A 24,076-nucleotide genomic window follows, 5' to 3' on the forward strand; every position below is an offset into this window, starting at 1 on the left:
CTGTGTGCCCAGCCCTCTGCCCCATCTCTTCCAATCCAGGTCACCAGGAACCAGAACTGGGACATCATGGTAGCTCAGCTGTCTGCTTGCAGGGGTACCAAGTGCTGGGGAGGGTTCTGAGGCCCCCAGCAGCTCTTGCTGAGGTCTCGTCCTGAGCACATGCACTGTGGGGAACCAGCAATTATGCTAGCTTCAGCCTCTCATTTTATTTCAGTAGTGCCCAGAAATAGCTGTTTAGTGGCAGTTTTATTCACTTGTAACTTTTTCCTACGGTTCTATTTTTAACTGCGCTTGCTGCAGCGTTGGCTTCGACACCTCAGGGGTTAGATAATAGCCAGATAACCAGGGGCACTATTATGCTTGCAAAGGCCACACCAGCCATTCTCAGCTCCTGCAGGGAAGAAAGGCCTCACCAATCACCAATCTCAGGACAATGGAGTGATTGTTCTCCTTCCAGGGTGACAGCCGCCTAACGTAAACCCAGCTCCAGTCTTGCCCTCTGCGGAAGCCTTCCTCAGCCCAATCCCAACAAAGGCTTTTTCAGGGCCTTCCCTGCCCGTCCATCTGAGTCCCTCGCTCCATTTGCTAGGCTGTGACCTCTCCTGCACTCCTGACCTTCTCTAACTCCTTGCCAGGTCAGCCCACGTCAGCTTGGGACTCACTCCAGTGACACAGCCCTGGGGGCTGCATCAGCCCAGGGGAATGAATAGCTCATCCCGGTGGGGCAGAACTGCGTCCATTCAGGGGCTTTGTTGGTGTCTAAGGTGCCAGTCTGGTTTTGTTCAGTGCAGGGAACGGCCCCTTGTTTTGCTTCCTGTGTCTCCAGGGTAATTTGTGCCCTGAGAGTTACTCTCCCGAACCAAGGATGGATTCTTCTTCCACTTGTAACGCCAACACAGACCCAGGTTGCCTGCCCCAGGAATAGAACCTGAGAGCAGAGGGTCTAAAGCCCTGCACTCTACCATGTGAGCTAAAGGTCAGCTGGCTCTCAGCTGAGGCTGTAGAGCAGACTTCACTCACCCCAGATGAGGTCTCAGTGCCTCTGGGTACTACACGCTGACGTTCCTTAAAGTGGGCCCAAGTCCTTCCCAAAGTGGGTCCTTAGTAGCTGATGGAGTCCCCCGGGTGGTCCCAGTCTGAATTTCTGCAGTGCTTTGGCTGTGAGGGAACTCCCCCTCAGCAGGGCTGTCCTCTCTTCTTGTCTACGGCCCACACGCAGCCTCACAGGTGTTCAGGCACCTCATTCCCATTGATTTCAGTTGGCTTGAGGAGCTGAGCACCTGGGAATTGCTGTTCCCTCCAGGTCTTTTGTGCTCTAGAGTTCTCTAGCATTAGCAGCTTGTAGATCAGAACCGGTGGACAAAACTGGGAAGTTCTAAGCAGAAAAATGGGCCACGTGTCCTTCTTGCCTGGAAGAGCTCCTGTGCCCTATTTCCAGCCCCTCACCACCCTGCCCCTTTGGAGCCAGCCTTGTTCTAACAGGGACCTGTCCCACACACCCTCCTGCGCAGTCTCACGCTTTGCAGCGCAACGGGGACAGGGTCCAACCGGCAATGGAAGGAGAGTGTGTTGGCGTGGCAGTAGCATTTCCATGTGCCCCGGTTACAGGGGTTCTGCTATTGCTGTCTTTGTTAGGGGTTAAATACACACCAGGCACTACAAACCCAGTGCTCAGCTGTGGTGTGGCTGAGCTGGCTATTGAGCAGTACAGAGCACTGCCGGGCATGGAAGTCCCATCCACAGAGCGCACAGGCCGGCCTGAAGGGGCACAGAGATCTCTGCACTGAGGGCTGTTCACGTTATTTATTGTTACAAACGTTTCTGGGGCAGCCAGCCCTGGGCCACATGGGTGCCCTGCTGGGCACTGCTGGAGACATCTGGGAACTCAGGCAGGGAGCTGAAACGCTGTGTCCCCCAGCTCCTTTGCTGTTAGCAAGAAAAGTAGGACCCAATCATCAGTGCAGGCCGGAAAGGCCTGTCTAGCCTGGGGTTCTGTCTAGCCAGTCCCTCCTTTCCCATCAGCTCCCCTTGTCCTTCCCACTCCACCAACATCCCACTGAAACCCTCCTTTTTAACCCTGGCTCAGTTCAGGGGTGGGGTAGGAGGAGCTGTCTCGGCCTTTGTCTGCTGTATTCTGATATACCCTGGAGCTGCCCTCTCTGGGGAAGTATGTCTCTTTGCCAGGATGTAGTGAAGAACTGCAGGACATGCTGCCAGAGTTGAACCTTGTTCCCGTGGGCTCCTATATTAGAGTGGTGGAGTCATGGGGACTGCGGAAATGGATAGAGCCAGAAGCTGTGGGCAGGAGAGAGTTGATGCAGCTAAAGGTGTGAGAAGAGGTGACAGGACAGCAGAATGTTGAAGGAGGGGACATGGAGATGGATGCCTGAGGGGAAAGCTCTGAGAAATGAAGGAGGGGGTCTGGGGTTTCACCACAAAGGTTCCTGACATTTAGTTTTGGAGGGCTCTGAGTTAGCTCACATGCCTGCTACTGGTGCCTGTGTTGGAATTTAACTAGTAGCACCCATTGTCCAATGCCACTGCACTTCTGGAGGTTTCTGAAGACCTGGGCACGTTTACACGGGCAGGTGTTCTCTTGGCAACATAATGGTAGTCCATCGATCCGATGATGACAGATCTGTGCAGATCATCTGTTATTGGTCTTATGGTGTGCCCTCTGGTGACTGTATAAGCCAATTCTAGAGGTGCACATTTTGCCGCAGATGGTGCATGGGAAGTTTGCAATCTGTGGGTTGTGCGTTGCTGATGCTCTGTGATGTCGTTTGCGTGCCTCTTGTAGATGCTGGCAGCGGTCTTCCTCAAAGGCAATGCAGGTGTTTCTGATGGTTGCACGTCACTGTGTTCTGTCACTGGCGGCATCCTTAAGGTCCCTAGGTTTGATACTGCTGTACTACAGATTGGCTTTGATGGTATCCTTGTAGCGTTTCCGTGGACGACCTATACACTGGATGCCCTGGGAGAGTTCACCATACAGAAGCTGGCGAGGGATTCTGTTGGCATCCGTGCGGCTGACATGACCGGTCCAACGTAGTTGTGACTTCATAATCATCATTTCGATGCTTGTCATCTGGGCTCTCTCGAGGACCTCAAGATTGGGCACTTTGTCTTGCCAGCAGATCTTCATGATGTTACGGAGGCAGCGCACGTGGAATGCTTCGAGCTGCTTGATGTGATGCTTACATAGTGTCCATGTTTCGCACCCGTACAAAAGAGGTGAGAGAACAACAGCTCTGTACACAAGCAGTTTTGTTGACATCCGGATGTTGTGGTGGTTTAGAACTTTGACACACAGACAGCCAAGTGCCTGGCTCGCTTTGGATATTCGCGCGTTGATCTCATTATCCAGTGATCCATCACTGGCTATGACACTACCCAGGTATTTAAAGTTCTCCACTACTTTAAGCTGAGTGCCATCAATGGAGATACTCGGGACAGGAGCATTTGATCCAGGTGCAGGTTGATGGAGAACTTCTGTCTTTCTGAGGCTGATAGTCCGAAAAGTTGCGAGGCCTCAGCAAACTTGTTGACAATGTGCTGAAGATCGTTTTCAGTGTGAGCCATAAGGGCACAGTCGTCGGCAAAGAGTGCTTCAGAAAGGAGTTTCTACACTGTCTTAGTCTTTGCGTTCAGGTGACGGAGGTCAAAAGGTGAACCATCATGCCGGTATTTCAAGTATATACCTCGGTCCAGATCTTTCATTGCATGGTTAAGGATGCATGCAAAGAACAGGTTAAATAAGACAGGAGCGAGAACACATCCTTGTTTCACGCCATTGGTGATGTTGAAGGGGGCTGATGTGGCTTGATGTGGAGATGGATGCCTGAGGGGAAAGCTCTGAGAAATGAAGGAGAGGGTCTGGGGTTTCACCACAAAGATTCCTGACATTTAGTTTTGGAGGGCTCTGAGTTAGCTCACATGCCTGCTACTGGTGCCTGTATTGGAATTTAACTAGTAGCACCCATTTTCCAATGCCACTGCACTTCTGGAGGTTTCTGAAGACCTGGGCACGTTTGCACGGGCAGGTGTTCTCTTGGCAATATATAGATGTGATAACTCACCTTTGCAAAATATGGTGGGAGGACCCCACCATGTGGACAAAGGGAGAACTTCACTTAGCATTTTCCACTGGAGGGCCAGATGCAGAGCCCACTGCAGTCAGTCAGTCAGTGGAATGACTGCCCCTGACTCCCCTGGGCTTTGGATCAGGCCTTGAGCGAGTCTTCAGAGTAGATTAAAGGATCAGTTCAAGGATAAAGGAAATGAGAAGCTTCAAATTCTTCCCCTCTCATTCTTTGCTCTTCCTTTGCTCTCTCAAGGCAGAGGAAAGTGAACCCCAGGCCTTGCTCTGCTTGTGTCCACGGGGGATTAATTTGATGGGAAATTAATTGTGCTGCCCCTTTTCAAGGGAAAAGGGAGATCAGAGAAAGAAGAGCAAAGCTGTTGTTAGGATCTGTCACCGCCTCTTTTGGAGCAGGCAGCTGGGCCAGGTAGAGGGGACTAGGAGCTGCAACTGGGAAGGGATTAGGTGGTTCCCATAAAGGCCTAAAGGAAGAGTTGTGGGAAGCAGGCTGGGTTCTGTGGTTGGTTTTTTGGGGGCCTCTTTGTCCTGCTTTGACCAGAGGACTTGAGTGGGCTGGGTGTGCCTTTGTGAGGTGTTTGAAGAATAAAGCCTGCTTGAAGGAAGGTGTGAGCAGCCTGTGTGTTTGAGGAGAGACCTGTGTGGGTTGGGGAGACAGGCTAGTGCAGTGTGTGCTCTCTGACCAGTCCCCCAAACCAGTCTGTGAAGTTATGCCTCAGACTTGAACTGTACTGGTGTCTGCCTTGGTCCATCTGGTGAACTAGGGCCGTGCTGTCTATGGGACCAGATCACCCAGGGCTGTTAAGGTGCTCTGGGCCCCCAAAACCAACCTCTCCAAATCAGTTCTAGGTCCTTAAAAATTCAGAGTGACATTGCGGAGTAATACATGTGGCTTTGCTCTGGGGAAGACGGCGTTTCTTCCCAAGGTCCATTGGTTTGTTTGAAGCTGATTCTGAGAAGAGAATCAAAGTTTGCATTAGTCACCTGCCCGTCAGCATCATGTGCACTGGTAGCTCTGCTGTAAGCATGACACTGTTTGGAACGGCGTACTTTGCACCGAGTTTCCTGTGCTCTTCATATCCAGACAGCCTAGTTTCACACGCTCTCCAGCCTGACTTCAAGACACCTGGCACCATTTATCAGCTGTTCAAACTGACTCCATGCTCTCCAGTCTCCTTGTCACTGCATCAATGTTTATATTAAAATATTTAGACCCCGCTGCCAGGTTGGTGCTGCTTGCAGATACCCATGCCAGCATGGGCTGAAGAACCAGCAGTGGCACTTCAACACACCCAATCTGCCCTTGTTCTGGAGGGCTAACCAAAACCAGAACCTGGTCCTACCTCGGCCAGTGCCAGCCTCAATGAATGAGGATGTCTGTACCCAAGACTCTTTTAGTCAGCAATAGCTGCGGAACTCCTAACAGACCAGTGCCAGGATGGGCAGGGATAAAGTTTCTATCCTCTGTTTGCCAGAAGCTGGGAATGAGGAACAGGATGGATCTCTTGATTGTTCTGTTCATTCCCCCAGGGGCACCTGGGCCACTGTCAGAAGACAGATACTGAGCTAGATGCAGGGCTGATGAGAATCTTCACTGAGCCTTAGGGGCAGCTGGCTCTGGGTCCCTTGGAAGGGGTTGGACCTCTGGCAGAAGGGGTGGGGCTGGTGGCTACTCTCCCCCAACTAGCCATTCACTTCCCTGGGGTCACAAGGCATGTGATGCTGGGAGTGTGGGTGGCTGCCAAGGTAGCAGGGGCTGGGAGCCTCCTGCCCTTTTTAACCACCCGACCCCAGGGCAGCTGCCCCCTTTGCAGACCTGGCTAGATGGACTTTTGGTCTGCCTTGGTATAGCCATTCATATGTGCAATATTGGGGTTTCTACTTCAACAAGGGCAATGGTGTAGTGCTACCAGTACTAGGATCTGTACTGAATTCTTACTGGGACCAGTAACAAAGAGGAAGCCGTGCTAGTCTATACAGTATCAAAACAAAAAGCAGTCAAGTAGCACTTTAAAGACTAGCAAAATGGTTTATTAGGTGAGCTTTTGTGGGACTGTCTGGTCTGGTGAGTCTGTTCTGGTCTGGCTATGGTCTGCTGTCCCACGAAAGCTCACCTAATAAACCATTTTGCTGGTCTTTAAAGTGCTACTTGACTGCCTTTTGTTTTTCCTGGGACCAGTGTGGGGTCTGCCCTGTCACCAAAGGTGGGTGCTTACTGGGACCAGCACCAGGGTCTTACTAGGACCAGAACTGGGTCTGCCTTGCCTCAGTGGTGGGATGCTTACTGGGACTAGTGTCAGGGTCTTACTGGCCCCAGTTCTGGATCTGCCCAGTGCCACCAATGGTGGGATGCTTACTGGGACCGGTACTGGGTCTGCTCTGCCGCCAGTGGTAGGTGCTTACTGGGAGCAGCACCGGGTTGTGCTGGAGCAGAGGCGAGGCCAGCCAGCACCTGAAGGGTTAACCAAAACCTCCTTCTGGCCCAGCTAGCTCCTCCCCTTTTACCCACAGCCAATGACAGACCTGGAGGGCGGGGACGAGAGGGGACCGGCTCACTCCCGCAGGCTGGAACGAGGAGGGGGCGGAGCTGTCTCTGGTCCACTGCGCGCGGCCAGCTGGAGGCTTGGCTCGGCCCACCGTGCAGGCGTCTGATTGGCCAAGCCCGGCAGGCTGTGGCTGGAGGCCCCGCCCAGACGCCGGGAGGCCGCGCGCCGGGGCCCCGGGGAGGCTCTGCTCGGCTCGGGTGCGCCGGGCGGGCTGGGTAGGAGCCTGAGCCGGCGGGCCCCGTGACCAGGGAGCAGTGCAGGGCCCCGCTTCCAGTGACAGCCCGGGGCGCTGCAGGCTCACTGGGCAGTTACTTCGCACCAGCCTTGCTTAGGTTGTTCGGTGCATTTCCTGCAAACAATTCCCACCCGGCTGTGAGGCTCCTCTCTGAGCGGGTGAGCATGGGGTTAGACCGGTTCCTGGCTCTGGGCCCCGGCCGTGCGGGGAGGGGTGGCCACTGGGAGCAGAGGCGGGGGGAGCCTCCAGAGGAATTTTGTATGGAGTGGGATTCCTCAGCCAAATCCAGGGGCCATTCGAGTTGCTATAAATTGTCTTCTAGTGAGTGGCCATTTAGGAGTCTGACTACGAGCACTATAAGCTTAAGTCAGGGGATGTTAGTTAATAATTGATTGTGGTTGCTCATGTCTGTACTGCCCTCTCTCTCTCTCTGCCTTGCATCCTCACCAGGAGCAATTCTAATAACTTCAGAAGGGCAGTAAGGGGAGGAGGGTGGCTCCTCTGCACGCCCTGCTTCTCAGCCCCCTGTCATCCAGGAGTGGCAGTCTCAGCAGTGGGGCTTTCTTGTCATTTTCAGACTCCAGGACCTCATTGTGAACTTGAGAAGAATGACAGCTAACAGCTGATGTAAGTAACGTGCAGTGTCCCCAGGCAGCTTGCATTGCCCAAACTACTCACATAAGCCTCTTGTGCTAGTAAAGTTCTTATGTTGGTGTAGCAGGGTTCTTACATTGGCGACAGCAAGGCTGTAGTGTGTACGCACACATCATTAGACCAGTATAAGCATCCTTACGTCAACCCAACTTCATAGCATAGACGTATCCTGAGACCACTATTGGTCCCACTGCCAGTCCTGCCACAAACATTCCACTGGCGCTGGAAAAAAGAGAAACGAACCCAAATGATCCATGTCTTTGCTGGGAGTGGGATGGAAGAAAGGGTGTGTCAAGACCGTGTGTAGGAAGTTCTAAATTAAATTAGACCATCCCACTTTAATTTGTGCCGCCTTATACCTTTCTCTAGTCTCCCAGAATGTGAGTTACATTCTGATTACTGTCTGGCTACCTAGCTGTCCAATAATTAGCCCTGGTCTACACTAGCAAATCACGTAGTATAACTGCATCAGCCAGGAGTGTGGATTATTTGCACCGCTGAGCAATGTAAATATACTGGCCTAAGTGCCGGTTTATACAGCGCTGTGTGGTTTGAGGGCTGCTTCTGAGGTAGCCACTGCTGCTCCTGGAGCTGGAGGAACCAAATTGACAGGCAGAACTGTCGCATCCATAGGGTGGTTTGGGGCAGCCACCCTAGGTCTGGTGCTTTGGGAGCTCTGCAGTGGCTGCCTCAACCATCCCATGGCTAGGACAGTCTCATGTGTTAGCTGCAGGGCCCAAGGAAGCTTGAGGATTGTGGTGGGGGGGATCTAACAAGGTGATGGGGGAGTAAACTCCCATGTCATTCTCCTCCTCCCCCCCCCGATGACCCACCAAGCTTCTCCTGAAGGTCCTCATCCCTCCACCTTTTTTCCTTCTCTCCAGCTCTCGTTGCAGCACAGGCTGTGTTCGGCATGCATGCTCTGCTTTGACTGTCTGGGGGAGGTTCTTAGTGAGGGGTTCAGGGTTCGTCCAAGTGCCTCGGTGTCCATATGAGCTCAGCAGTGCTTTAGGAGGGCCTGACTCTCTTAATAATTAATCCTTTGCTACCTTGTGGGGGTGTTTGACTAAGGAGACCTCTGGACTCTTGAAGAGCAGCCAGCCTCGGGCCTGGCACTTCGTGTGCATTCACTGGCGGGATACGCAACTGGAAGGTATTTCTGCCTCCTTTCCCCGTGCTAAGGGTGTATGCGTCCTGTGGTGCCTCCAGCCTTGCTGCCGCTTGTCCTTGCTCTAAATCAGACAGCAGTGTGGTTTTCCTGGGGGAATCCCCTGCAGGGAGACTCTCCCTGTGTCTGGACAGCCAGGCGTAGTTAAGCCTGGTGGGGCTCAGACCCACCAAAAGGCTGAGCTACTCTCCCAAGAGGCAGAAACAAGAGATACGCCAGCTGGAACCTAAGCAGGGCTGGCTTGAAACAGAATTGCTGCCTTGTGTCCATTTTCTGGGTCTGACTGGTTAAAATGCATGAAGGAAATGTGGCAAGAGACACAGCTGAATGTTGCTGTTTATCTGGGCCCCCTCAAATTCTCCCTCCAGTGGCTCGTGCTCCCCTCCATATTTTTTTAAGTGCTGGATGATAAAATGTTCTCTCTACACAGATGGCCTCATGAACTAGGGTGGCAGTGTCTGCCGTTTTAGGCTGATGTTCTCTGGAAAAACACTACCTGTTCCATTCCTTGTCCAGTGAATTGTTCTTAGTCCTGAGCACATGTTTACACGCAGAGTTCCTTGCCTGGCGAGCTACAGTGCGACTCTCCAGTGCACAGGCAGGCTGTGCAGCAGCTTGCCATGTGGGTGCTGCAGTCTAGGAGTTGCACTGCGCTGAAGCACTGTCCACATGGCAAGGTGGTGGAAAGATGGGGCTGTGGAGCGGGACGTGTGCCGTGCCGGAGTCCATTATTCTACGAGAGGCTGTATCAGATGCTGCGGGGGGACATAGGAAATGAAGGTGAATGATACCACAGTGACAAAGGGCTTCACTTAAGCTAACAGCTGGGCCGCTGACCGTGGCTGATCTGATTCTTAAACCTGTAGGGAAGTGAACGGCCTGCAAGTTTTGGGAAGCCCTTAAGAAATGAGCTGAAGTGTAATGAGTCTGTGAAAACCGCAGCGAACCTGAAGTGGGTCAGCAGATTTTCAGCCCTCGCATGGTGGGTGAAGGTTTGAAGGGAACACAAGGGAAGCTGTGAGCCAGCAGGTTGTCTGGCTGTAACCCCACAATGGCAGAAGTCTGAAAATAAAGGAACTCTAACTGCACGACAGATGTGGGCGGCACAGTGGCTTAACCTGCGCTGGAAAGCTAGATTTACACACTGGTGGTTAGCTCCTTCTCCACCCAAACCCTCATTGGCTTCCATGTGAGACTGGCTTGAATAAGTTGGGAGTAAGGCTGAGTCCTTTGTTTGGTTCACAGCTTGCTAGCTCCCTGCTTTCCAGCTGAAAGCCCCACCTCTTGCAGCCTGAGCAATAGCCGTTTCCTTCCCTCGTTACAGGTTGGCTGCCAAGAGACAGCGTGGGCGAGACATGACCGCAGCTCTCAGGGCCCTGCTCACCATCCACAGAGCCACCACGATCCCAGCCTGCTGGGGCCAAGCATCTCATCCACGCAGCATGTCCCTCTGGGAAGACGGGCTGCACCTCTTCCGCAGTGCAGTGGGCGTTGTCCTGCCGGCCCCTCTGCTGAGGAGGGCCATGGCACTCAAAACAGATGGAAGCGCCAGGCTGGTCGTGGGGGACCGTGCTTACCCCGTTAGGAGGAACCTGTATCTGGTGGGCTTTGGGAAAGCTGTGCTGGGAATGGCAGCTGCAGCAGAGGAGATCCTTGGGCACCACCTTACCCAGGGGGTTGTCAGCGTCCCCCACGGCATCCAAGCGTGTCTTCAGCAGGCAGGAATGGAGTAAGGCTGATAGTGCCCAGATAATCTGGTGTCGGGGTGCAGGGGGGGGGCAGGGGACAGACAAGCACAAACTGCTGCAGGATTATCTGCCTGCTGTGTGTCTTTCACTTGTGGTCACTGCTGACTCCCTCTTGGATCCTCTCCACCTGTCCCAACTTTAACCCTTAACTGTGCATCGTGTGTAATTCAGCCTTGACTGGTCTGCATCCCCCTTCATGGGCCATCAGGCCTGTCCTTAGGGCTGTGTGTGCTGCCTTCCTGTGGGAGAGACCAGGATCTGCAAAGGAACTTGGGCAGACAGGGGCCACATCACTCTCACTCTGGTGGGAGCAGGGCTGCCCAGTGGGCTGTGCTAGGTGTAAGTTTCAGTGGCCTGATCACCTTTCGAACCCCTGCAGGGAGATGCTGCTGAAGCCTCACAGCAGGATCCAGGTCATAGAAGGAGCTAAGCACAACCTCCCTGACAGAGAGGCGCTGAAGGCAGCCAGCCTGATTCGGGAGCTGGCTGAAGGGCTGATGGCTGATGACCTCCTCCTGGTGCTGATCTCGGGTAATGTCTGGGATTCCAGGTGTGGGGCCTGAAGTCTTGTCTCGTGATGCCGTTGCTGCTGGCAGTTTTTGCCCTCCGTGTCTCCTGCCCCATCTATCCTCCCTCATCTTTCTTCTCCAGCTTGGGTCCTTCCTTGCCTTGTGAAGGCAGGAAACAGATCCAGACTCGTGCACGGCAAAGTAGGTCAAGTTGCCTCTTGCGAAGGAAAACGAGGAGTGGGTAAAGTGGGTCAGAGCTGTTCCCGTTGCGACTCCCACGCCAGTGGCAGCTCGCGGCGTACATTCCCATTTCAGTACCTGCTCTTCCGGCAGCAGTTCAGACTCTGGGCAGACTCACTTCTCCCTGTCAGATGTCCCAGAGGGGCTTCTCACAAGGATTTCACTCTGGTTTCCTTGCTCTAGAATCTCCCTCTTCCACCAGCCATTGTTCGGTGCCCTCCCACACAAGAAGAGGCGGCTGCATTCTGCTGCATGCTGGGAGGGAAGAGGGTAGCTTATGCATTAAAGTGTTGGCATGCCAAGTATTTGGGACAGCCAGCTGTGTTGGTGTTTTTCTCCCTCCTCCCACTGGTTTGGCCCTGTGTTTCCCTGTCGTGTCACCAATATTGAGCTGCATTACACGCTGCCTGTAGCAGCATGGAGCCGTTTTGCCAGGTGGTGGTGCCAAGCAATCAGATTTCTTTAGGTTGCATTGGTTTGATACTGTGAAGCGAGTGTAGCCGACGTCTTGTATTTTCAAGTTTGTATTTGTCAAGGCAGACTCTTCTGGTTCATCTGATGACCCTGGGAGGTGCCCCAGGCTGCAACCTGGGCACATAGACTAGGACAGCAGAGCCTGGAGGAGTACCCGCCACAGCTACAGCAGGGTACGGGTTGTAACTGGGAACGAAGCTACCCAAGCAGGAAATACAATGCTCCACCTGAGACTCTGTCACTGAGGGGCTGATCCTGCAAAGGACCAAATAACACTGGCATGATGCTCTGCATTCTTGGTACCCCCCAACCCTCCAAATTACAATGAGTCCCTCAGCGCTAAGTAAGAGGTACTCTGCGCCTTGTGGGATCAGACCCTAGGCGTATGCATTTGAAACCCCCAGGCTCCAGCCGCAGTTACCCCTTGGTGCCTTATGCAACCATTCCTGGCTATAGGCTCGTGCAGTGGAAGGACGTGCTCTGCTTTGCATGCATGAGCAATGCAGTGTAGTGCCCTGGGGGGTTTATTTCATTGGGAGGGTACCGGCTATTGACGTGCCCCTGGGAGCAGGTCTCTTTCCTGCAGCTCAGGGTTACACACTAATGCACTTGGAGCTGGTCTTCAGGGGTCGGTGGGGCTCTTGCTTGTTCTCTTGAGACCCTCTGCTGCCTAGCTCAGCCTGGTGGCCTGCAGTCTGTTCTGCTGCGATTGAGAGGGTTCTGCAGGGTTATCCGAACGTGGCTGTAATTAGATTTGAGTTGGGTCTGCTTGGGATTTCCTTGAGGTTTTCTCTGTCCTCTGGCTACTAATATCTTTGAGACTCCTAGGCCCCGAAATCCCCCCATCCCAGGCTTGGCTTTGCTGCCGCAGCTGCTCCCAAAGCTTGCATACCTCTCCACAACCCCTTCTGGCACATCCCTGCTGAGTGACTGAGACACGGGCAGTGTCATTAGTTTGTTCTTGTTCATCGTGTTTTATTGATGGTGCTTTTCCCCAAACCTCAGAGCAGGCTTTGCCCTTTTATGGTCGTTTTCCAGGTACGGTTCTATACATACTCATCCTCCCCTCCCCTCCCTCTCTTGTATCTATTTTCCCCCTTGAGCTACTTCTGTGCCTGCCTCCCCTCCTTGCCACTGCATTTCAAGGGCTCTAATACACTGTCAGTTCTGCTCTGCTGCTCCTACTGATCAAATGAAAAATGCGCCCATCACCATGGAATCCAGCCGCCTTGTTTCCTCTGTGATTCTTCCCCCCCCGCTGTAAGCTTTTTCCTGTAGTGCAGTTCTATATTTAGGTTGTGCCAGTGCTTATATATTTTTAAATTCTGCTCATGATGAAGGAGGCCGCTGAAACCCGAAGCGTCTCTTTCCCTGCAGCTAAACACTGAGTGAGCTGTGGTGTCCGCCGTCCCCTCTTTCTCATACAAGTGGTCTCTGAAGTCCAGATTTGAGGCACCTTAGTGAGAACAGAAGTACCTAGGCCTGATTCTGTCCCCCTGACACCCCACATAGTGATTTATTCTGGGTGAAGTAGATATAAAAGTCATCCACCATTGTGAGTGGAGAATTGAGTTGGGTGATGCTTTTATATTCACCGAGCACAGGTGTAACTGACTGCCATGGAGGTCCAGGCCGGCTCTGTGGGAAAACAGAAGACATCAGTGAGTCCAGTGCCTTTCACCAGTGCTAAATTTCCTTCCCACAGAACGGCAAAGGAAGAGAAAAAGGAAAACTCTGGTTGGAGGATGCCCTCACTTGGCCCCTCGTCTGAGGGAGGCCAGCCTTGCTGTGCCGGGGCCACCTCCTGCCCTGCTACACATGTGCATTCACTCACTGTGATTTCTCTGGCACTACAGGCGGTGGATCGGCCCTACTGCCTGCTCCTACCCCTCCCGTCCTCTTGGATGAGAAAGAGAAGGTCACCAAGCTGCTGGCTTCCAGAGGAGCAACCATACAGGAGCTCAACACCGTCCGGAAGGCCCTTTCCCTGTTGAAGGGCGGAGGGTTGGCCCGGGCTGCATATCCTGCACAGGTGGGTGAGGAAGACTTCCCACTTGCTGATGGCTCTTCTCTAAGGCAGTTTTAGAGAGACCCCGTGGGATTTAAACACGTGGCAAAAAGAGACCTCAGTACAAGCGATCTGATGTTTCGATCCCTGGTTCTCCACCAGCGGTGTATAGAGGTCTTCTTTCAGCTCTTCTAGCTATTTGCCTAGTTGTACAAGAGGCTGCCTAAAAAGCACCAGCAAAATCAGTACAAACTAACATTTCATACAGACAGTGACTTGTTCACACTGTTCTGTACGCTGAAATGCAAGCACCACATTTCTGTTCTAATTAATCCTGCTTTATAATTCTAGGATTGAAAGTGAGCCCGCAGTGTTTCAGTGATAGCGTGCTGAGACACTTCCATACTGTTAGCTCTTAATTTGTAACCAAGTAGCTTTTGAGTGAGGTGTAACTTGGATGCGTGCAAGACAGGTCAGATGCCTGAAAGCAGGACAGTAGCCTGAAAAGACTGAGAGCTGTGTGTTAATACTTATTTAGATGGCCTCATATTTTACTTCTGGGCTTTCTTGCTGTATTTATCACTGCAGCTCCAATTCAGTCTCTACTGGGATAGGCACCTGCGAAGAGTCACGTAAAACATATTCCTCTGTTCTGTGATACAGTCCAACATGAGTGGTATTTAGATTCCATGGGCTCAAGCACTGAGAGTGCTCTCATTGCGTGGCCTTAAAACAGAAGGGGCCAAATTTGCCCCAGTGCTTGACCGAGTGCAGAGCTCGGTCTGATTGCCTGTGCATTTCAGTGGGTGTCGGGCACTGCAGTTATCTGCCACCCTTTCTGCTTCCAGGTGCTAAGCCTCATCCTCTCTGATGTCATTGGCAACCCAGTAGACGTTATTGCGAGTGGCCCCACTGTCTATAGTCCTCGCCGGGCCCAAGGGTGCCTCCAGATACTGGCCAAATACAGTCTGCTGGGCACCTTGCCCAAATCGGTGGAAACAGTTCTGTCTGCCTCTGATCCCAGCGCGCCCGAAGACGATTCCCACGTCTGCAATGTTGTCATTGGTTCAAACAGTTTAGCTTTAGAGGAGGCCAAACGCCAAGCAGAGGATTTGGGCTACAGGACCCTGATTTTGAGTGCAGCGGTGTGTGGGGAAGTCAGCAGGGTGGCCAAATTCTACAGCCAGCTAATTCAGCTGGTTTGCTTGAGGGTGGCTGGACCTGACGAAGCTCCTCGGAGAGACCAGGTGAGAGGGCATCTTCTAAAGCTGGCAGCAGAGCTGGCGATCCCAGATTTGGCCCTTGAGGACTCTTTGAATGCTTTGCAAGGATTGGGGTCAGAACAATTGGTTTGCCTGCTGGCCGGTGGAGAGACAACAGTCCAGGTACAAGGAGATGGGAAGGGCGGGAGGAACCAGGAGCTGGCCTTACGAGTGGCATTGGAGCTACACCAAGCCAAGGCCACTGGGGCTTGCTTCTTCCTTAGGAAATATGAAGTCTTGTTCCTCAGTGGAGGGACTGATGGGCAAGACGGGCCAACTGAGGCAGCGGGTGCCTTCTGTAGCCCAGAGCTGGTAGGTAAGGCTGCTCGGGAAGGCCTGGATGTGGAGACGTTTCTGAGCGACAATGACTCCTACACGTTTTTCAGTAAGTTCCAAAGCGGCCACCACCACCTGCTGACAGGTCTGACAGGCACCAATGTCATGGACATCCAAGTTGTTCTGGTTCGGGCTAGAGACAGATAAGGAGAACACCTGCACAAACTCCTCCCTCCTTTTAATTAGCGGCATTGGGTAAAAATGAAAGTACCAGTGTTATGGACCAATCCAGGCTGCGTAAATTAGGAGCAGCTGGTGAGAGCGTTAATATCATGGCTACAAAAGCTGCATTATTGAGGCACCAGGGGGGCGACAGTGACTGTATTCCAGTCTGTTAATTAGGATCACAGGAAAGTAAGATGGCACCAGGGCTGCCTTAACACCTTCCTGCACTTAACAGGCAGCATTTTGGCTGTGGTTACGTGGGATTCAGGGCTGGTGAGGACGAGTTTCTGCCGTCCTATATATGCCTTCAACAGAATGAATTTGTGGGACTGTAGCTGACCCAGAAATAACAGGCAAAATAAGCCTGGGATTTATAAAGGCACCTGAGGGAGGGAGTTCAAATGGGCTTGGCCACCTGCAGCCTAGACTGAAGCTCTGGGTTGCTGGTGTAACTTGTTCCGTGTAGAGTTGGCAAGGTATGTTAGTGTGCTCCATAGGGTCCTAAATCCAGTGCTCTCCAAGCTCTGTGACCATGAGCGCGTGGGGATGTCGGATATGTGGGGAAAACACACTCAACTGTGGCATTTACAGTGTGTTAGGTGAACAATGGTGTGAACCACAATTCAGAGGGACTGGTGCAAAGTCTGCACGAGAGACCACCTCACTCCGGGACCTTTTTTTCCCCTGTGTGGTGGTGATAAGAACGAAACAGCCACACTGGGTCAGACCAAAGGTGCATCTAGCCCAGTATCTTGTCTGTTCGTTCCCACTGTGGGAAGAACAAGTAATCGTTGACTGATCCATCCCCTGTCCCTTGTACTTGCACTCCATGGTTGATCTTTTGTGGAGAAGCACGCTGCTCTGTGTGTGTGTGCACGTATGTGTGTGTGTGCATGCACGCTACAAGCATTCTGAGTGGTGTTATTACCAAACCGGTCAGGAAGCAATACAGACTGAGCCATTGACCTTCTTGCTGTATAAAGTCACTAGTCACTGTCGCGCTGATTAACTCCTCTGATGCCGTGGAACAAAAGGCTACACAATCTCTAAGTTCAGCTCCCCTGACCCATACTGCTGCACTGATCAAAGGGCAAAACAGCAGGGGCTACTGCTTCGTCAAACAGTGCATCTCTCCAGCCTCCGGGACAGCGCAGAGAACTGGCGGCTTCAGCTTTGTCATAAATTAAACTCCGCTACTCTCTTGTGATACTCGCCTCTCTTCCCAGCGTGACACTCGGGGTCAGGTTTTCTAAGGAGCACAGCAGCCACTCTTCAGCTCTTATCTGGACACTTATTTTGGTGCATAAAGGGGAGCTGAACTCACTTAAAATTCCAGCTCTGATTTAAAATGCCATGTTTGAGTCAAACTGTTTTCAGGCAGCTGTAGCTGTGTCGGGTGGCTGATCTAACTCTGCAGCATAGATGTGCCACTCTGTTAGTACTGTCAACAAGGAAGTCCTTGGACAATCATGCAAAGAGGGACTGGATTTTCTAAGGGTAACAAGAATAGCTAATACTAATAAAATATTCTGGAGGGGGATATAAAACCTCCTGCCTTCTGGTTTTAAGTCAGTCTGTATGCATTAGAGATTAGGACCCACATGTCTTCTGTGTGGTTCTACCTTTCTCAGAGGATTCTGGCCACTATTGCAGACAAAATCCGGGATGGGATGGATCTTGAGTCGGATCCATTCTGCCAAATCCTGTGTTCTGATGTGGGAACCGGGCAAACGGGACACTATTCCAGTTCTAACATTCCCACCTATACATGTGGCAAGTCATTAAAGCTTTGAGGCTGTTTCTTCTATTACAAGAGGGTGACCTTCTTTATCTACAACCCAGGGGTTTGGGGAGGGTAAAGTTGCCAGTGGTTGGTGCTGGAGATCTATAAGGTGTATGAAACTTGGGGAGAGGGGGTGTGATTTACAGCATCAGGGTGCAGGCTATGGGGGGGATGTTCTACTTCTCTGTGGAGTGGTGTAGGCTGTTTGAATTTCCCTGTGTGTGCGCGGCACCTACAACAGTGGGACTGAGCTCGTTGGGATCCCTGTGTGTGACTGCAGTGAAATTAGCATGTATAAGTGTAAAGAAAAATAAGTGTGTTTGAAGAGCTTTCTGTATGGATCAGTGCAACGTGGCTGGACAGCCAGGTTGGTTGGTTAGCACCTAATCCTTCTCCTTCAAAAATCCAGAATTACTCTGGGGTTGGGTTGGGTTGGGTTAGCCACCACAAGGGCAAAATTTAGCCCTTAACCATTTTATTGCTGTCCCTGTTCTGCTGTTCTTTTCCATGGTCTTTCAGTTGACATCAGTGGAATGGCAGATCTAGGCGTAGAATAGGTGTGCTCCAGCTGGACATACCTGAAAGGTTCAGCAATGCAGCAGGCGTATATGAGCTGCAGGCCCCCTTTGGCAACACAGCAGGTGCTTTCTACCTGGAGGTACTTGTTACCTTGTGCAGCAGACGGAGGTGGCTTGAGTGGAAGGCGTCTGGAATGCTTAGCAGCTTGTGTATGTCCTAAGTGGATGCAGGTGTGGGTTGAACCTCTCAAGTCTGGCACCTTTGGGACTTGTCTGGTGCCGAACAAGAGAATTCGCCAGACCGCAGGAGGTCAGTATTGCCTCAGCATTACCTGCACTCCCACTGCTTACTGGGCTCTTAGGAGACATTTGGGTGGTAAATAACAGTACAGAACACAGAGAACCAGGACTGGTGGCTGGAAACAAACTTTATGGGACCCCAGGAAACTTGGCTACACTCTTGATAAGTGATGGTCTGGCTAACTAAAATCATGCCGGATTATGGACATTGGCAGGTGAGAGTGCTGGATTAGAGAGGTTCAACCTGGAGTCCAGTCAGCAGGTGTTCTACAGAGAGCAGCTTTGCCATGTGTGGCATCATGCAAGTGGCTAACAGCACAGAAGAATGTTTGAGGGTTTGTGCAAAAAAAGATGGTGGTGGGGAACAGCACACAGATGGGGAGAGCAGGAAGGGATAAGGTCATAGGCCGGATCATCAGCTGGTGTTGATTGACACAGCTTCTCTGACATCAGTGGCATGTTTCCATGACCTGAGAATGGAACTCCATCTGCCTTCCCTTGCGCTCCTGGCCCTGGAGAGAGAGTGCCTTTTTAAACTGCCAAGCCCTGCTTGGGCCCTTGGAGATGCTGATCTGAGCTCATTTGCAGTCAAGAGCTGCAAACTTTGGCTGGCCTTCACCCCTCCGGGGAAGCCCCTGAGCTGTTAGTAGCACACATGCCGCTCACGTCGCCCGGCTTTTGTTAAACGTGAGCCTTTCGCTAATGATTTAAAACGAGCTCATCTGGGGTTCGGGGGGGTGATAAAAAGTTTGATGAAAGCAGTCAGCTCTTTGAAACACGTTTCACATCTTTATTCACTTGCCTTCCTTTCCCCCTACAAGTTGTTCAACTCATCCCTTCTGTTTTAATGAGGAGAAGGCAGGCCAGGGTGCTGGCCAAGGACGGTGAGGTTACATGAGCACTTTACTCTTCCCGCTGTGTAATCTAAGCTTCATCTCTGAACTAACCTCGCTGGTGGAGCTTGCGCAGCCTCAGCTTAGGAAACTTACTCACCACGTTCTTCTGTAATGCCACGTGCTGCTGTCTCTGCAGGGCATGCACCTGGGTGGCCATCCTTCTTGCCATGTCCCTGGAAAGACTTGATTTCTTTCTCCTGTATGCGTTTAGCACAGAGCTGCAGCTGTCGGCGCACCAACTCGCGTTATAAAGGCTGGGAGCAGAAGACGGGAAAAGCTCTCTCTGGCTCTATAGCTATGTAACTAGAGCAGAAGATGGGTTGTAGCACACTCTCCAGGCTAGGTCCTGCTCCTATTCATGCTAGCATGAATGTGGAGTCACGGGGCCAGATTCTTTCTTTTAATAAGTCTGGGCCCATGTGCACTTCAAGGTCAGAACAATATAGAGGGCTCTTATTGGATGTAAGGCAATGGCTTGCTCTATTTAATTCAGTGGAGTCACTCAACATTTACAAGGGTGTGACTAAGAGCTGTGTCTTTTCCTAACTTCAGCTGGTGTAGCTATCTGGCTCTGCTCTCCTGGGAGATTAAAATTCCCCCATGCTGACAGCACCAGAAAGGAGTCAGGCTCCTTAGTTCTAATCCCGTCTCAAATAGTAACATAGTCAGAGGCAAATCATTTAAACTCTTGCTGACCCAGCTTCTGGTTTGTAACTCAGGACTCATGCTGACCTACCTCACGGGTTGTTTTGAAGGGTTAATGAGGGAATCTTTGCATCACGCCTTGAGCCACAAAGTGGAGTGCAACTGCTGAGTACTGTTGTTGCCTCCAACCTCTCGAGTGTGGTGAAGGTATCTCAAAGGCAGGGTGATGGACAGACCTTCAGAGCTTTCAGTGCCGGCTTGGCATTATAGTGAATTCATCTCCATGAGCTCTTGGGATGGGAATGGGGGGTCTTAATAGCTGGGATTTGACTACATAATCCTGGAGTGATATGAGAATCATCTCTTATCTATTCAGACAACTGTAAAGGAAGGAATCTGTTCATTACTATAGGTTGAACCTCTCTTGTCCAGCACCTGATCAGTGCCAGACGAGAGAATTAGCTGGACCAGGGGAGGTCAATATTGTCTAGCACATTACCGACGCTTCCACTGCTTCCTGGGCTCTCAGAAGACATTTAGTGGTAAATTAGAGCTAAATAACAGCCCAGAACGCTGAGAGCCAGGCCTGATGGTTGTAAACAAACTTTATGGTACACAGGAACCTTGACCACAGCCAGGATAAGTAGTTGCTCAGCTAAGTAAAATCATGCTGGATTACGGATGTTGCCAGATGAGAGTTTCGGACTAGGGAGGTTCCACCTGTATTACAGGAATACCCAGGGGGGTTCATCCACCTCAGGGCCCCGTCCGTCAAGGCTGTGTACGTGCTCACACACAACCTGATGGTCCCTGCCCTAAGGATCTTCCACTGTAAGACAAGTGATGGAGGATAAGAGAGAAGGACACAATCAAATATACGAACTTGTATATTTTCAGTCTGTACACTGAAAAGGTAACAAATACCAACCACCTGCCGTGGAGCAAACAGCCTCGCTGCCTGTCCTGGCTGGGATCTCGGAAGAAGAGGTTGCTGAGGAGGCAGATGACAGTGGAGGAGTGACCATAGTGGCTGTGGCTCAGTCCGGCAAGGTGACTCCAGGGAAACACACACACACCATAGGTAGGTGGAGCAGGCTCTGTGCCACTAGGACCACTTTCCTAGCCACAAAGCAAGTCCAATAAGAGTGAGAAGGGAAGCAAAGGTGGCACGTGGCAGGCTTGCTGGGAAGACTGCAGTGGCTATGCATCCCCTTCCTGGTGTGCAAGGAGGCAGAAGTGGGGAGGGTTGGCAGATACAGCAGCTGGCCCTGGGCTTTCTGAGGACAGGGCTCCTCTCTGCAAGTGGAACACTTGTGGCCAAGCAGGGATAATGTTCAGGGTAAGTAACCACATTATTAACAGGGGAAGCTTTTGGCAGTAAATTAAAAATCTTGGCTCCTGGCCTTGGCATTGCTCATGTCTCTTAGGAGACATTAAATCCTGGCTCCCCAGCAATTCCCATTATCACTTCATTAAGGAGCCGATAATGATACATGTTGGTGACTTTATTCTGTGTGGAGGCTGATTAATGGCTAATATTTCATATGGTGTTAATGGGGGCCTTCCTTTATGAAGTGAGCGGAAGGGGTCCTCCTTTGAGCTGGGTAATTTTACCCATTTTCACTGCTGTGATGGATTTCATGCAGTCTGTTAAAGAGCCACACATGCCTTTTGAGAAACTTTGAGAAACACTGTTTAGTGGTAATCCTGCCCAGGCATTACAGTCTGGATGGTTTTTCCTTTGTTCTGTAGCCCTAGAGACATCTGACTAGCTGGAGCTCTGGTTTTAAGGTCTTGTCTCCAATGCAGGTTCAGCTGTCTATATGAAACCAGTCAGTCTCAGAGAGGTACCTGTGCTAGTCTGTATCTTCACAAAACTAAAAGGCAGTCCTGCAGCATCTTAAAGACTAATAATATGCTATATTAGGAGATGTGCTTTTGTGGGGAAGACTCACTTCAGATCTGGAGAGTACCGATAACAGAGAATTGAGAGACCCCTCTGCCATGTATATTGGACAATCGCTACGCCAAAGAACGAATGGATACAAATCAGGCCTTAGGAATCCGAATACCCATCTCCTGTCAGTGAGCATTTCAGTTTGGCTGGACGCAGCATTTGGCTCTTAACGGTGTGTGTTTTAAAAGAGAGCTTTTAATACCAGATTACAAAGTGAGACATCTGAACTGGAATTTATTTTCAAGTTTGACGCACATCACCTTGGACTCAAAGATCTCAGTTACCTCATGCATTACAAGGACAACTTCCCCACCTTTGATATTTGAAGTGACCACAGGTATCCACTTAACAGACACTTGCAGAGGCTTTTTTCCCCTCCCCCAGCCCACTTTCTTCTGCCCTATCTAGCTGATTGGTCAGGTTTTTAATTTCATTTTTGTTTCTATCTTTTTAAAATTTTCTCTATGATCAGTATTCTCCCAATCTGAAGTGGGTCTGTGCCACAAAATCTCACCTCCAACACGCAATATTGTTAGTCTGTAAGGTGCTACAGGACTGCTGTTTTTGTTTTGTAACCGGCAGGGTGTGTCTTCATTACTGAGTTAACTCAGGTTGTTACCCCCCCACACACACGCACAAAAAAACCTTCTCACGTGTAAGTAGTGGTGCTTTCAACCCAGACTAGTTGGCCTGGCTGGGAGTGGGGGTTACAGCACAGGTTCTGTTTTTGCTCCAGTTGCTAATCTACCTCTGCAATGAGGAGGCAGGCGAGATCCATTCTCCAGTACCTTTCCACAAGTGCCCAGAAAAGCAGGTGAGTTCTCCCACCAGTTAGTCATTGGGCTGCGGGGGCAGCAGAGAATTCCCATCACAATTCTGTTTATTAATTTATTTATTAGTAAATTATTAATAATACTAACTCGTGAATAAACCTCAGCGCCTCGTTCAGGGATCAGGACCCCCAGGTTCCAGGTAACCTACAAACAGCTATGGCCCCTGTCTCAGGTAGGCGTTCGTATGCGCTGGAGGAATCGAGTGACAAGCCCTGGGGGAGGGGCAAGTAACTGTTGCTAGAAACCTCTTGTCTTTCGGGTTCCTGGTCCTGCAGCATTGCAAGCCAGGTAAGTGCTACCGTCAAATTCATATTGTCACCTGAGCCCTGGATTTAAAGGCAGAGAATACTTCCTCTTTGCCTCATCAGCATCTGCTGTTTCCTTCTGCGTGCCAGACTTTACCTTGTGTCAGCCTGTAGCTGTGGGCTTAGTGCTTCATGTTTGTCATGGCACGGGGGGCAGAACACGGCTGCATGGCCCCTGGATGGCCTCCAAGTGGGGTGAGCCAACAAGGTCACCTTCTCTCTTCTCTCCAATGCTGCCTCCCCTTCACTGGACAGGGCTCTCAACAAGGAAGCTCAGCCCTCCCTCCCTCCCCACCTTGGCACCTCACCACTGCATGTGCATCGTGGAACAGGGACCCAGCCCAGAGTTGATGCACCATGCAAGTGCCAAGTAAGCTCTGAAAACAGGACTTAAGTGATGCGTTGCCCTCATGCTGGGCCTACTCACGGTGGGAAATTCACTGGATCTCTGGGTTGGAACATCCACAGTGCTAGAGATCTGAGTTGGTTAGATCACAAAAAGGCATAAGTGATTTAAAATTTCCCCTCCTCGAAAGGCCTGGGTTTTATCATACCATCCCTTCTCTGTCCACCCGATGGCCTGCTCTCTGCAGCGATGGTGGAGGACTGCTCCAGAAAACTGCCTGCCAGCAGCAGCTGAAGAGACTGCTTCAGACAAACTTTCTGTAGCTAAAGCCATGCTCTTGCAGGGATCCTGCTGTTGTCTTGTACTCTCTACGCAACTGCCTGGCTGTAGCCAGGCCCCCAGCTACTCACAAGCGCGGCAGACCGAGCTGCACGCATCCCTCGGTGCTGACTGCATCTGTGCAACTCAACAGGTGAGCACTGCTGGTGGGTGTGCAAATGACACATGACCCTATTCCTGCCGGCTATCGTCACCAGGGGTGAGTGCCCAACACCTGTCGCTGATGGTGAGTGAAGGTTACCAGTGGTTACCCCAATCCACTGGTGAGTGGGAGTGGTGGGTGAAACCTGCTGCATCTCAGTGCAAAGTACAAATGCACTCTAAGCAGCAGCAGCTTCATTACAGGGCAAAGACTTCTCTTGCCCTTGTTTGACCTGTGTGGGATCCACAGGGCTAGGGGAGAGCACTCCCTCCCTGGGGAGCTGGGAAACCCTTTTCCTGTTGCTCCTTTGGTCTCAGAACGGCTGGGCTCCACAGATGAGGTGGAGGTGGGTGGAACGAGCACTGGGGAAAGAGGCTGTGTTAGAGAGAGAGGCCTCCAAGCCAAAGGCACAGGTCAGGCCTGGCTGTATAAGCTTCCCCCATGCTGTCCTGAAGATCACTGGGCTGAGAAGGACGGGCTGTTTTCCGGCCCAGCCTTCCTCAGACCCTTACTCCAGACCTGTTGGTGATGTGGCTACAGGCCTGGATTTCTCAGGTGCATTCCCCAG

At 51.5% G+C, this 24,076-nt stretch overlaps 1 protein-coding gene across 1 annotated transcript; it reads left to right on the forward strand.

Annotated features, from left to right (window-relative positions):
- Window positions 1-6,835: 6,835 nt before the first annotated feature.
- Window positions 6,836-17,230, forward strand: GLYCTK (glycerate kinase). Its single transcript, XM_075005216.1, has 6 exons — window positions 6,836-7,038; window positions 7,458-7,507; window positions 10,027-10,431; window positions 10,830-10,981; window positions 13,530-13,705; window positions 14,530-17,230. Coding segments are annotated over exons 2-6 (1,632 nt in total). The 5' UTR covers window positions 6,836-7,038; window positions 7,458-7,505; the 3' UTR covers window positions 15,427-17,230.
- The last annotated feature ends 6,846 nt before the right edge of the window (window positions 17,231-24,076 follow it).

The sequence above is a fragment of the Carettochelys insculpta genome, chromosome 11 (assembly GCF_033958435.1).
Source record: "Carettochelys insculpta isolate YL-2023 chromosome 11, ASM3395843v1, whole genome shotgun sequence".
In the NCBI taxonomy this organism is placed as follows: Eukaryota; Metazoa; Chordata; order Testudines; family Carettochelyidae; genus Carettochelys; species Carettochelys insculpta.